This window comes from Oenanthe melanoleuca, chromosome 24 (assembly GCF_029582105.1).
Source record: "Oenanthe melanoleuca isolate GR-GAL-2019-014 chromosome 24, OMel1.0, whole genome shotgun sequence".
NCBI classification, from domain to species: Eukaryota; Metazoa; Chordata; class Aves; order Passeriformes; family Muscicapidae; genus Oenanthe; species Oenanthe melanoleuca.
Genome location: NC_079357.1, coordinates 413,848 through 426,679, shown reverse-complemented (window position 1 = coordinate 426,679; position 12,832 = coordinate 413,848). Strand labels below are relative to the sequence as shown.

The following is a 12,832-nucleotide window of genomic DNA, read 5'->3' as shown; positions in this document are numbered from 1 at the left end:
CTCGGGCAGGGGAAGGCAAGGGGGTTGCAGACACACCTGGCAGACACACCTGGCAGACACACCTGGCAGGAGCATCCCACCCATCCTGCTGCAGAGGGCGGCTCCTGCCTGGGCTGCTGGTGGGCAGAGCACACGCAGTGGAAGCATGCAGCGTTTGGGACATTGAGGGGACATTGAGGGGACATTGAGGGGACACAGACACCCAGAGTGAGCAGTGAGGACAGCGGGGCAGCCTCCACGCTGCTCCCCAGCCCTCAGGGCATGGCTGGGGGCTCCTGCAGATACCACTACAGGCATCTCCCCCCCGAGAAAGGCTGGGCTGTGTGTGTGTGATGGCACTGGGAACCCACGGCCACCTTCTCTGTCCTTATGAGGAGTTTTATTCTGGCTGGGGGGAGCAATGAGAACAAACACTGCAGAGTGCTGGCTGGCGATGAAAGTTTCTCTGAACCAACAGAGATTTGCTTCAAAGGGGCCTATGAAGAAGTTCCATTTAATTATGAGGCAGAAAGTGCCACGTAACTAATACATGCACACAAATATATAGCCGTGCATGCAGCCATCCCCCAAAAGAGTGGGCACTGCAGAGAGCCAGGCAGATCCTGTGGTGCTGCAGCCCTGGCAGCTCGTGGAGCAGATGCTGCACTGGAGTCACGGTGCTGCCAAGGGGACACAAACTCAGTTTTATTTTTAACTTGGCTGGAGGGAAAGCGGAAGGAATATCTTACAGTGGAAGGAGTAGACGAGGACCCTGGAGATCTCAGCTCAGTTCTTGGCTCTGCTACAAGTTCCCCATGCGACCTTAAGGAGGTCACTTCATCTCTCTGTGCTTCATTTCCCTTCTGCAAAGTTTGGAGAGCGTGATCCCCCTCTGGTCTGTCTGGTTGGGAGCAGACACTGGTTTGATTCCCTGGCAAAAGCAGTGCAGGAGAGCGCTCTGCCTGGGGAAGGTGCAGGGCAGCTCCCCAGCTGTGCCCTCACACTGTGGCTTTCCAGAAGAGTTCCCCCCAGACTTCCCAGGAAAAAGGATTTTGAAGGTAAACAGCAAAGCCTGGTCTTAGGAAAGCAGAGGGATTTGCACTCTGTAACCTGCCCCCAGTGCCCAGAGCTGAGGGGTCAGTCAGTGCCACTTGATTCACCAGAAAATTGTTTTCTTCTCCAAAATACGGCTCTGCTAGGCCCTGCCACACCATTGCCACTCGCATTTACACTCCTGTCCCCGCTGCTGTTGGTGCTGTCAGGGGAATGGATCTCCCTGATGTCACCTCTCCCTCCCTGGCACCTGTGCCTGGGATGAGCCATCGCCGCAGCTCTGGCAATTCGCGGCCATTGGGATCCCATCCATCGGCGGGGAGGCGGCAGACCCCAGTCCCTGACTCCCTCCGTGCCCCTGGCCTGGGGGGCTGTTCCCACACTCACCTGCTTTGCCCCTTCCCTCTCTCTGCCCTGCCCACGCTGCCCACTCGCTGTCCTGCTGAAGGACAGGCCTGCAGGGATGGGGCTGCCCCATCTGGGCAGCTGTGGCAACTCCCTGACGAGCTGTGCTCCGCTGAGCAGTCACAGGGTAATCTCACACGTCCTTGTTTTGTCATTTAGGGCACTTAAAGTGTCACAGAGATTTCACTACCCTAAAAGCTTATCTGTCAGCAGGAGAGACTTATTCCAGTAAAAGGGTATCATCAGCGGCAGTGGGAGGAAAAAAAAGAGACAAAAATCGTGTCTGAAGGTTTTCTATTCCGGGCTCTCTGCACCTGACCTTGAGGCGATGCAGCTGCACCCTGTGGCTCCCAAGGCCAGTGGGCAGCGCTGGCAGCAGTGCCAGGGTGGGCTGGGCAGTGCCCCAAACACATCCCTGCACCTCCCAGCACCCAGCTCAGCCCCAATGAATGGGGGAATGTTGCTTCAGGGTCACTGTCTGATCCCTGCCTTCGTGAGGTTGGTGCTGCAGCTGCCAGAGGGCAGAAGTTCTTCTGGCCCATTGTGGTGGAGCCAGCAGCTATTCCTGGGAGCAGGAGGATTTCTCCTAAAAAAGAGAATGGGATCAGACTGCACTAAGCTGGGCAAAAGTGTAGCACGAGCTGGTATTTTTCCTGATTTCTGTGGTTTGCACCCAAACAGTGCAGTGTGGGTGGATGGAGAGAATGAGAGCTGCAGGGGAGGGCAGAGAAAAGATGAAGGAGGGATGGAAGGAGGGAGGGATAACTGGTTGCTCTTTTTGCCATTGTGGGAGGCTCAAATGGCTCATGTCTGGAAGGAGTTTCCGTGGGAAACTCTCCATCCTGGCAGTGACTGGAGCTGTGGGGACTCCTGAACAGTGAGAAGGGAGCACTAACTCCTTGTGCAGTTACAGGTTTAATGTACTGTTCAACACCTGGACCTGGGAGACATCCACAAGCCTTAAAGGATGGAGCCAAGGGCTCCCAGGAACACTCTGTATCTGCCTTTGAGGAATTCTTTGTCCCAAAAGAGAGTTATTTGCATCTGGAACCTGTATGGCTGTGTGGTGCTGATGGAGCTTTCAGAGCATGTAAAGAACTGGTCTAAGTGCTCCTAGGAATGGGAATGGTGCAAGCCAGAGGGTGCTGGCCATCCCCTCTCCCCAGCCCCTGCTGCAGGAGGCAGCTTTGTTTCCAGCCCAAAATAACACCTGCTTTGCTCGGGTTTATCTGTGCTCTGCCAAGTGTGTGACAAATTTGTACTAAATTTGAACCTCGAATGATGCCAGCACAGAAAACCAGGAATACTGTTGCATAATACAGGGAAACAAGATAAAAATCCTCCATACAGCACCGTTACTTCAGAAGCAAGAATAAACAATATTTAAAAATGTATAAACACAGGTGGCATATTTTCCTTAAAAAATGTTTCAAGAAAAACAAAAGCATCTTAACAAGGAATAAAATATGAAAAACAGGAGAAGTAGGTCAGAAAGAAGAAGTCAAAGGAAGAGGGGAAAACTAACAAGATGGAAATGAAAGACAAAGTGGATTCTGGTGGCACGTGGCCGTGATGTGGGTCCGGGGAGCTGCTGGGACAAGGATGAGCTGTGTGACAAGGGTGAAGCTCAGCTCCAGCACAGCCAGGGCCCAGCAGCTCTACAGGGATGCAGCCAGACACCTCTGCAGTGCTGGCTGTGCTGGATAACCCTGTGCAGGGATGTGCCTCAGCTCTGCCCTGCTCCAAGCCTGCCCACACAGAAAACAAACCTCGCTGGAATCGCCAACTTACCTGGGAGTCGGTGACAGAGGAGAGAGACATTTCACAGACTCATTTATTTGCCCCATTAACCATTTTAACGGCCTCTCTGCAATAACAATCATTCCCAGGGTTGGCAGAGCAGGTGCTCCAACAATCAGCAGGATTGAGAAGCCCTGGATGGCCATTATTATTAATGCCCATAATAAAAACATGCCTGGGAGCCACACACCCCGCTCCATTACACCCCCTGGTTTATGGGCCAGCAGCTCCCGCTCCAGGACAGCCCAGGGGAGGCCAGGAACAGCAGCTCACCTGGCAGCACCAAAGAAAGGCTGTCCAAAACCACCATCTTTCAACTGACCTGTTTTATTGTGTTTGAAAGAAAGGCTGCACCTAAAAGCAGGTGCAAGGAGTATCAAACAGCGTGGTTTAGCTAGAACATCGGAACCCGGGCGCTGCTGGGGCCCAGCGTGCTGATTCCCCACCCAAACTGAAAAGCAGCAGCAGCTCAGGCTTCTGTCTGCAGTGAACAGCTGGTAAGAAACAAGGTAACCCAGGGGGCAGCTTCCCAAGAGACTGGCAAACAAAGAAGAACCAGGAGACGCATCTAGTGTGTGCTACAGGCTGGTGTGGCGGGAGGGGAAATCAGCTGGCAGCTTTGTCACTTTCCCCGTTCTCAATCAGTTTCCTTTTCTTCTCATCCGTTTTCCTCTTGAAGATGTGGTCTCTGTAGAACTGGAGTTCTTTAATGCTTTCCCTGATGTCATCAAGTGCTCTGAAAGAGAATTAAGGAGGGTTTCAAAGTACATCTCCAGCTATGCCCAGATCCTAATGCTGCTGACCAGGCTGAAGGAAACCAAACTGCTGCACATGGAAGGTGCATCTGTCAGAAATGAAAATAACCCTCACTGTCTCAAGGAAGCAATAAAAGTCCAGTGGTGCCACCATGCCAGGGAGTAACACATTGCTTATTAGTTTATGTCAGCCTGGGACAGAGTTGCTGGAAACCAACAGTCTACAGCATTGGCTGTCAGAAAGAATTCACTCTGAGGGAAGAGCCAAGGGCTCCAGAGAGCTGCCCAACTCCAGCCAGGGCACACTCAGGGCTCACCTCCATGCAGCAGCACATCAACCACGACTTTGGAGAGACCTCCTCCTCCTCTGTGGGTACCAGAGCCTCCCTCCTGCCCAGCACAGGCACATCAGAGAGGAGCCACAGAGGTTCCCTGGCTCCTTCCCACCACCTCTGGCACATTCCAAGCTCAGGAAACAGGCAGGAGCAGGACTCTCACCCTCCATTCATAAGTTCTCAATTTCTGTGTTTCTGTGACCACCTCTGGGCAGATAACCCCCATTAATGACTGTTTGCATGGTCAACAAACATGCACTTTGAAGAGCAGAGAGAATCAGAAGGGCTGAGGAAACTTCTGGTTCTCTGGATTTTAATAATCCCTTTCCCTACACTATCTAGGCTTTGGACAGGAGAATACAAGTATCTGACATGGTGCAGAAGCACACAGTCTCCATCTGGAATTCACAGGGAGCCCCATATCCTGCTCAGGAAGAGCAGTTCCCTGCAGGACAAGTTCCCTGTCAGAGACACAGGCACAAAGCTCACCTGTGAGAAGCCGCCTTCTTTGGTGCAAACTCGTATTCCTCTGGATACCAGCGCCTGTGAGCAGAAAAATTGTCACTTAAAAAGAAAACCTGAATTCAAAACCGTGTCTGGTGGCTGCTGTGGGTTTGTCACACGGGTGAAGGAACCTTGGTTTCACTGACACCCAGAGAAGCCACAGCCCTGCGAGTCCCCTGCTGTGATCTGCACCACAAACGGGCATCCCAGGGATATCTTTCAAACCACTTAATTGGGGGAACATTTACCTGCAAAGCTCCTTGACAGTGCTCACATCAATGATCCTGTAATGAAGGTGCCTCATGAACTGCGGCATGTATTTGTCAAGGAATTTCTTATCTGCATGAACAGAGTTACCTACAAAGACACAAACAAGATGTTTCTTCAAAGACGCTACAGAGCAACATGGAAACGAGCAGCAGGCGGGGCGAACTGGGAGAGATCACAGGGGAAGAAAAGCCATTCACAAGCAGCTCATTTATCCCATTTTCTAGCAAATATGATTGTAAAGGTTTGTCAGATTTTCATTGCAGGATCACACGGGGTTTAACACTAATACCTCTAGTAATTCCTCAGTTACTACTCCCACAATTTGTGTCACACAGATAAATATCAAAGAATTACACCAACATCGGATTTTTCGCCAAGTGAAAGTGGCCACTGGTATTAATTTCACTCAGCACCTGTCCCAAGATCATATATGAAATTCTGAAAGCAGTTCTGAGTAACAGGACACCTGGAAGATCCTTATTTAGCCTTTGGTTCGGAGGAAGACACAGCACAGAACAGGAACACAGTCCTGCCACATGTGCCAGAGTCCCTGCATCCCGCTGGGAATGCAGGACAGGTGATGTAGTAATGTAGTTAAGGAGGATGATGAAGAAGCTGAAGAAGATGAAGAAGATAAGAAGATGAAGATGAAGATGATGAAGAAGATGAAGAAGATGCCTCACCTGCGAGAGGACAGAGCCCTGGGGGCGTCTGCTGCCGCACGAAGGACAGGAACTCGTACTCTGCCTGCTGCAGCGAGATCTTGCTCTCCTTCACAGCCTTAGTAAGGCCAGACTGCAAAAGAGAGCCAAGTCATAAATCAGAAACACCCTGTCACAGACACTGCCAGGAATGCTCCAGTTCTCAAGTAAATGTTTAACTCTGCAGTGAAAGGTCAACCCTTCGAGTGCTGTTTGTTCCCCAGGTACCCCCTGAACTCAGTTCTCTGGGGCACCCCCAGCCTTTACTCTCCCCAGGGACCTCCTGCTTGGGAAGGCAAGTGAATAGCCCTGACAGCACTGACCTTCCTGTGGGGTTTGGGGCTTTTTCTTTCCCTTCTTTTGATTTCTTTGCTCAGAGTTCCTTTCAGTTACCAAGACGTGAGGTGTTGTTTATCCACCTGCACATCCTTGAGCCAGGAGAGCGCTACATGCCTTTATATCCCTGTTTGAGGAGAGGCACTCACCTCCCCAGCAGGGAGCAGCAGGTACCAGAGAACACAAATAAACAGCATCCTGCCTTCAGGGTTCATCAAGATTCCTATAAATCAGGAAAGTTCCTCCCTTCTTTTTTTTTTTTTCAATAGCTAAATGTCAAATCCTCTCCAAGTGTTCTCAGTGATTTATTTCCATCTGGCTACGCTATATATTTCCACGACTGTGCAGCAAAAATCTACTTGACAGATCCAAGTGGTGGTTAAAAAATTCATTATGTGGCAGCATTTTCATCTATATTCTAATTGCTTCTCTTCTCTTAGTCAATTAAAAGTAAGTAGCTCCTCAGGAGCAGCAAGGACGCATGCTACCATCTCCAATCCACTCCCGAGCTGAAGCCGAGCTGGGATCCTCAACTGGAGCAGGGAAAAGCACCCATCACAGTAAATTAATATTCATTTCCCAAACTCTTGCTAATTCTTCCCAGGGAGAGCAAGATGCCGAAGGGGGAAGAGGGGGGGTTATGGATGTCTTAAAACTTCAGCCCTTAATTGAAAACTAACTTGAATTTCAATTCATCATCAGGGACTGGAAAATTCATTTGTTCTCCTGCTGCTGGCAAGGAAGAACCTTTCTTTAGTGGCCCAAAGAACTAAAAATAATCTCTTGTTGCAAAAGTGAAGCTCTCAGTGAAAAAATCCACAAGGCTCACAGCGCTGAGGGGACAGGCAAAAGCCCAGTGTTTACAGGCCTGTTTAATCCCACACGCACCACAGGAAGAAATCTGCATTTGACTGGCTCTGGACTGTTCTGCACCTGTTCTTACTCAGGCATTCAAGCTTCACCTTTTCCACACTGAAATTATTTTGAATTATTTTATTCAAGACTTCAGCAGGAGGAGGTGGCAGAATTTGAACCCAACCCAGCCAGCACCAGTGCTCCCACAGAGGCAGGAGGTGGCCAGCAGCTCTGTGAGAGGACCAAGGAACCAAACCCCAAAGGTCAACTACTCACTGGGGAAAGGGGCTGAGCCCCTGCCCCGGGAGATGTGAGCCAGTGGCACATCCCTGACTGGCAGGTCCTGTTCTGGTCCCCTGGCTGCTCCAGGAGCCTCGCCCAGAGCAGGAAGAGGCTCCCAGCACTATTCCAAATTATCAGAAACCAGGCTGTAAAGCACAGGCTGCTTCAGGCAAGCTGGAAGGTGAAGGCTAAGGATCCCTGAGTGCACTCTGAACTGTGGCACAGATGATTTGTGAGAGCAAAACACTGCAGGCAGGCTCCCCAGCAGAAGCCCAGGCAGCGTCCCGGGTCTCTCAGCGCTGTGTGCAGTGCCCGGTGCCCGGCACAGGAGCTGTCCCTGCTCAGGCTCATCACCCAGCATTAGCTACAGCTCGCTCCCACCGCGGCCCAGGCCCGCACGGGCTGTACCTTGCCGTGATGCTCCTTGCACCACTCGGACATGCTCTCCAGCAGCTCGTCGGGCTGGTTGATGATCAGGTTCGGGCCCTGTCGGGGAGAGCAAAACATAAAGGTAATGTCAAAAAAAAAAAAAAAAAAAAAAAAAAAAAAAAAAAAAAAGTTTAGAAGCGTGTAAAAGTTTGGTGCCAAGCAGCAGCAGCAGAGCAGGGAGCGGTTCCAGCCGGGGACACGAAGGGCATTGTGACGCAGGCCCCAGCCCGGGGCCGGTGCCGGTGCCGCGCTCCCGGCGCGCAGCAGCGGATCCCAGGCCGGCATCGCCGCTCCCTTTGTTCCAGCAGCCCGGCAAGCGGCGGGGGTCCCGGCCGGCCCGCTCACCTCGGCCAGCACGTTGAGGTCGCAGTCGGTGATCAGACACGCCATCTCCAGGATCTGGTCCTTCTCCACGTCCAGGCCCGTCATCTGCCAGGGGCGAGCGGCAGCGTCAGCGCACCCGGGGCCCGCGCCCGCCGGCCCGTCCGCTGCTTCCCCGCGCCCCCCGCCGCCCCGCGCCGCCGCCCCGCACCTCCAGGTCCACCCAGACCATGCGCTGCCCCATGTCGCCGCCGGCCATGGCCGCCGCCCTCCGCCGGCCCCGCCACAACCGCCCGCCGCAGATCCGCAGGCGGCCCAGGCCGGCGCGGCCGCCGCCCAGCATCGCCGCCGCACTACAGTTCCCGGCGGCCCCCGCAGCCGCCGCCCGCGCTCCATGGGGGCGTATACGCCGCAAGGGCTGCTGGGAGATGTAGTCCGCGGCAGACCGGAGCGCTCCGACCGTCACCGGTCTCACGGAGCAGCTCCGCTGCCCCCGCCTCAAACGTGGATGTTGACCCAGGGGCTTTCCCCAGGAAGATTTTAATGTTCTCCACAATAATATTGTAATATTTTAAATGGACAACGGGGAATTGAAAGAGAGTAGGTTTGGATTACATATTAGGAAAAAAATTTTTACTGTGAGGGTGCTTAGGCACTGTAACAGGTTACCCATGGAAATTGTGGATGCTCCATCACTGGAAGCATTCAAGGCCAGGCTGGACAGGGCTCTGAGCAGCCTGGTCTCATGGAAGGTGTCCCTGCCTCTGGCAGGGGGCTGGAGTGAAGTAGTCTTTAAGGTACCTACCAACCCAGACCATTGTGTGATGCTATGACCATATAAAAAATGTAATGAGGAATGTTGCAGATGCCAGGCAGCATCTGTCCCATAAAATGCTAAACCCTTCCATCTAACACAATGTTCCTTTTTCCTAAAAAACTTCTATCAGTACTTCTCTGTGACACAAGGACAGGATGGTGTTTTCTCCAAAACTTCACTGTGGCTTTTTCACCCCATGTAAAACCCTGAAGTGTGTGAGTTAACACATTTAATACTGAGACCAGAGTTTGGCAGGACTGCACTGCTGGTATTTTTTCAAACACTAAAATGTGACTTAACTGGGTTTTTTTTTTGGGGGGGTGGGATTTATACATGTACTCAGTGACAAACGGTGCCACCTGCTTTGCCCTCAGTCCGTCAGTGCCGCGCCGAGTGCCAGCGGGCCTCTCTGTAGCTGTCCCTGCGGTACTCGTAGCTCCAGCCCTCGCGGTGCCGCTCGTCGTAGTGCTCGTCGCGGCCGCCCCGGTAGTGCGGCTCGGGCTCGTGCCTCTCCTCGAAGCCGTACTCGTCGCGCTTGCCCCGGCCCGCGTGGCGGCCGTCCGGCGCGTAGGGGTGGCCGCCCAGCCGGGCCTTGCGCCGCGGGCCCGGGGAGCCGGGCGGCGCCTGGAACGGGTGCGGGAACCCGGGCGGGCCGAAGCCCTGCTCGTATTTGCCCCCGAACTGCGCCTGCTGCCGGGCTGCGCTGTTCATCTGCAAGGCAAAGGGGAAAGGATGCTGGGTTTGGGACGCTCACTGGAGCGCTTGAACCAAACCCTGGGCTGGCCTGACTCACACTGCAGATACCAGGAGGGACCCAGAGCCCTCCCAGCCGGCCCCCTCTGTACAGGAGCTTCAAATCTCCTGGAATTGTCATTTCAGCACCCCAAAAGTACATTCCCACAACCTGTGCCTGTGGGTGTGTGCACGTACCACCGCTTGTCTCTGCAGGCTCGACTGGAACCCCGGGCTGGCCATGCCATCTGGAACCCTCTCATACCTGCAGGGAAAACACATCAGGAGTTAAACACACAACTGCTGCAGTCCTAGGGGCATCTGCTGGTGTTCTGTCCACAGCAAAAGAAACACCAAATTGCACAGTGAACACCGTGAACTATGCAATGTCTCTCTCCATTCCACACTCCTGTGCTGGTGAGACTCGTACCTGCTGCAGTTGGATGCTGGATGAGGCATCCCAAGAGGGTTGGTGCCAGCAGCTCCGAGCTGGGAACAGGATGGATTGATATCCTGGGCTGCGTGACTGCTCCCTGGGGAGAGACAAATACTTCAGGAGACCCACAAATACCAGTTAAGGAAAGTGTGAAGTTCATTTGCAGAAAACCAACACGTTTTGAATTGGCTCTCAAGCTTCATCAGTGATCTGCAAAAGCACAGGGCCCAGTTACCAAAACAAAGCACTGCAACTGTCTTGATTCCCAGCAGAAAGGGCAGAGATACTGTGCCCATGTGCCTCATTTAACTGCTATCAGATGCGATTTTTAATGCTCGTGTGAAAATTTAAAAGAGATCTTAGAGGTGCTGCAGGAATAACCAATAAAACCCCAAAGAGAAGGCTCAGCCAAGGGGTTACACCAGCCATGAGGGACAGAAGGTCCCTGGTGAAATCACCAGGACAGGAGGGTGCGAGGGGAGCAGAGCTGGCAGATGAGGGACCCTTGCTGAGAGGCTCCTGCCATTTACCCTGTTAACCATGATTCTGTTCCAGGCTAGGGCAGCTGACAGCAGCTCACTTTCCCTCTAGGAAACTGGAGAAGGTCCCTCCGGTACCTGATCGGAACTGGATGCGCATGGGCCGCCCGTACAGCTTGATCCCGTTGAGCAGCCGCAGCCCGTAGGGCACCGACTCCTCGTGTTTGAAGTTGACGAAGGCGAACTGCTTGGGCCGTCCGTCCCGGTCCTTCGGGATCTTCACGGTGATCACGGGGCCCGCCTGCCATCGGGAGCGAAGGGTTAAGCAAACACCGGAGGCAGCGGCCGCCGCCGAGCACGTGCGCCCCGCCGAATGCTGTCCCGCGGCGGCCGCCGTAGCTCCGCCGGCCATGGCGGCCGCGGCCTCCCCCGCCGCGCCCTTCCCCGGGACACACAGCGCGGGCGCCGGGCGGTACCTGGTGGAAGAGCTCGAAGATGAGCTCCTCGGTGACCTTGGGGTCCAGGTTCCCCACGAAGAGCGTCCGGTTCGCCTCGGCAGCCGCTGCCCCCATGGCCGCGCCGGGATCTGAACGAGCGCGCTCGCAGCGGCTGCGCCCCCGCGGCGGTCGGCGTGACGTCACCGGGGGCGGAGCGTGCGTGCAGGATCCGCCCCGTTCCGGCGGGGGCGGGGCCAGGGGAGGGAACGGGGCAATGGGGAACGGGGCAATGGGAACGGGAACGGGAATGGGGCAATGGGAAGGGGAACGGGAATGGAAGTGGGCAATGGGAACGAGAACGGGGCAGTGGGAACGAGAATGGGAACGGGAACGGGGCAGTGGGGACGGGGAACGGGGCAATGGGGAAGGGGAACGGGGTAATGGGAACGGGAACGGGAACGGGGCAGTGGAAACGGGAATGGAAATGGGGCAATGGGGACAGGAACGGGAACGGGGCAATGGGAACAGGAATGGGAACGGGAATGGGGCAATAGGGAATAGAACGGGAACGGGGCAGTGGAAACGGGAATGGAAATGGGGCAATGGGGGCAGGAACAGGAATGGAAACGGGGCAATGGGAACGGGAATAGGAATAGGAATAGGAATAGGAATAGGAATAGGAATAGGAATAGGAATAGGAATAGGAATAGGAAAATAGGAATAGGAATAGGAATAGGAATAGGAATAGGAATAGGAATAGGAATATTAATAGAGCCAGGCATGGGAAAGGGAACGTGGGCAGGGCCGGGCCCTCGGCAGCACCGGCTCGGTGGCAGCTGCGGGTGCTGAACCCAGGCAGGGTGGGCCCAGAATTAATTAATAACTGTCACTAATTAATAACTGTCAATAAACCCCATTTGCCGTAAGGGAGTAGTTTATACATTAGTGCAGTGGCCCCCTGTCGCGACAGAGCATCCCTGTCACGAGCCAGGATCACACAGCTCCAGGTCCTGCCGCCTTTGTCCGGGGGCTCCACGCCCCCTGCTCCTGTGGCCGGATCCCCTCGGAGTGCATTCAGCCTTCCCAGCGATTTCACTTCTCCAAGGACTCTGCAAAGCATCCTTGGCTCTCCCCAGCCACTGCAGTCCCCTGGGCATCCCAGAAGATGCTGGAAGTAAAACGGGCATTCTCCATCTGGAAAAATTTTGAGAGGGGCAGTTGAGTCTTCATTTTTCATTAGATGCCCCCACGTTGCAGCAGATCTGATTTCCTCATTAATTGGGTGCTGTTCATTTTCTCCACTTCATTACTTGCCGCCGCACCTAGAATTTATATCCATTTGGTTTAATCGCGTTCGCCTGGTTAAATTCCAAACAGTCACTCGTTCAGAAAGGGAATTATTACCTCGCTTTGCCAGGACTTCCACTTTGCCTTAATTTCCCTGGAGGCTCATTTCCTTTGCTCTGCCTGTTCTCCCTGCCGGGGTCCCTCGGGCCTGGCTGGGAGCGTGGTGTGCCCGTGCCATCGTGGCTTGTGCCACGTGCGAGTGCCACGGCCCTGGCCAGGGACACGGGGGGAGCTCAGGCATTGCCTGGCACAGCCTCACCCAGCCCAGGCCAGAAAAACACACAGTGAGACAACAGGACCCACTTCATGGCTGCTCTTGGGGTTCTGTTGTGCTTGTTTGTGTCACTATTTTGCTCTTCAAAGGAGCCAAGTGGAAAACCAGAAACTTTTGCTGTGGGAGGAAAAGCCCATTCTTTGGCTGCCTGTTTTCACTCTTAATGCTCAGGCACTTGGAAATTTCAACCAATTCCACTTGCAAGTTTCAACTACAGAAAAGGTTTGGTGGTTTATTTACTTGGGGAGTTTGTTTGGGGGGTTTGTTTGCTTTTTTATGGATTTA

General features: G+C 53.8%; 2 protein-coding genes across 2 annotated transcripts; both read right to left on the bottom strand.

The window, feature by feature from the left end:
- Positions 1–3,548: 3,548 nt before the first annotated feature.
- Positions 3,549–8,390, bottom strand: REXO2 (RNA exonuclease 2). Its single transcript, XM_056509731.1, has 7 exons — positions 8,237–8,390; positions 8,050–8,133; positions 7,684–7,761; positions 5,785–5,896; positions 5,080–5,188; positions 4,817–4,870; positions 3,549–3,973 (listed from the first exon to the last, which is right to left on the bottom strand). Exons 1-7 carry the CDS (start codon positions 8,366–8,368, stop codon positions 3,844–3,846), a joined length of 699 nt encoding a protein of 232 aa, XP_056365706.1. The 5' UTR covers positions 8,369–8,390; the 3' UTR covers positions 3,549–3,843.
- Positions 8,391–9,160: 770 nt separating this feature from the next.
- Positions 9,161–11,144, bottom strand: RBM7 (RNA binding motif protein 7). Its single transcript, XM_056509730.1, has 5 exons — positions 10,966–11,144; positions 10,628–10,790; positions 10,005–10,107; positions 9,773–9,839; positions 9,161–9,553 (listed from the first exon to the last, which is right to left on the bottom strand). Exons 1-5 carry the CDS (start codon positions 11,059–11,061, stop codon positions 9,221–9,223), a joined length of 762 nt encoding a protein of 253 aa, XP_056365705.1. The 5' UTR covers positions 11,062–11,144; the 3' UTR covers positions 9,161–9,220.
- Between the last annotated feature and the right edge of the window lie 1,688 nt (positions 11,145–12,832).

Coding starts and splice junctions, on each gene's coding strand:
- RBM7 (XM_056509730.1), bottom strand. CDS start 11,061: ATGGGGGCAGCGGCTGCCGAGGCGAACCGGACGCTCTTCGTGGGGAAC. Junction 9,840..10,004: donor CCAGCATCCAACTGCAGCAG/GTACGAGTCTCA, acceptor TTTTCCCTGCAG/GTATGAGAGGGTTCCAGATG. Junction 9,554..9,772: donor GCCTGCAGAGACAAGCGGTG/GTACGTGCACAC, acceptor TTTGCCTTGCAG/ATGAACAGCGCAGCCCGGCA.
- REXO2 (XM_056509731.1), bottom strand. CDS start 8,368: ATGCTGGGCGGCGGCCGCGCCGGCCTGGGCCGCCTGCGGATCTGCGGC. Junction 8,134..8,236: donor TGGTCTGGGTGGACCTGGAG/GTGCGGGGCGGC, acceptor CGCCCCTGGCAG/ATGACGGGCCTGGACGTGGA. Junction 5,189..5,784: donor AGGGCTCTGTCCTCTCGCAG/GTGAGGCATCTT, acceptor GTGTCTTTGTAG/GTAACTCTGTTCATGCAGAT.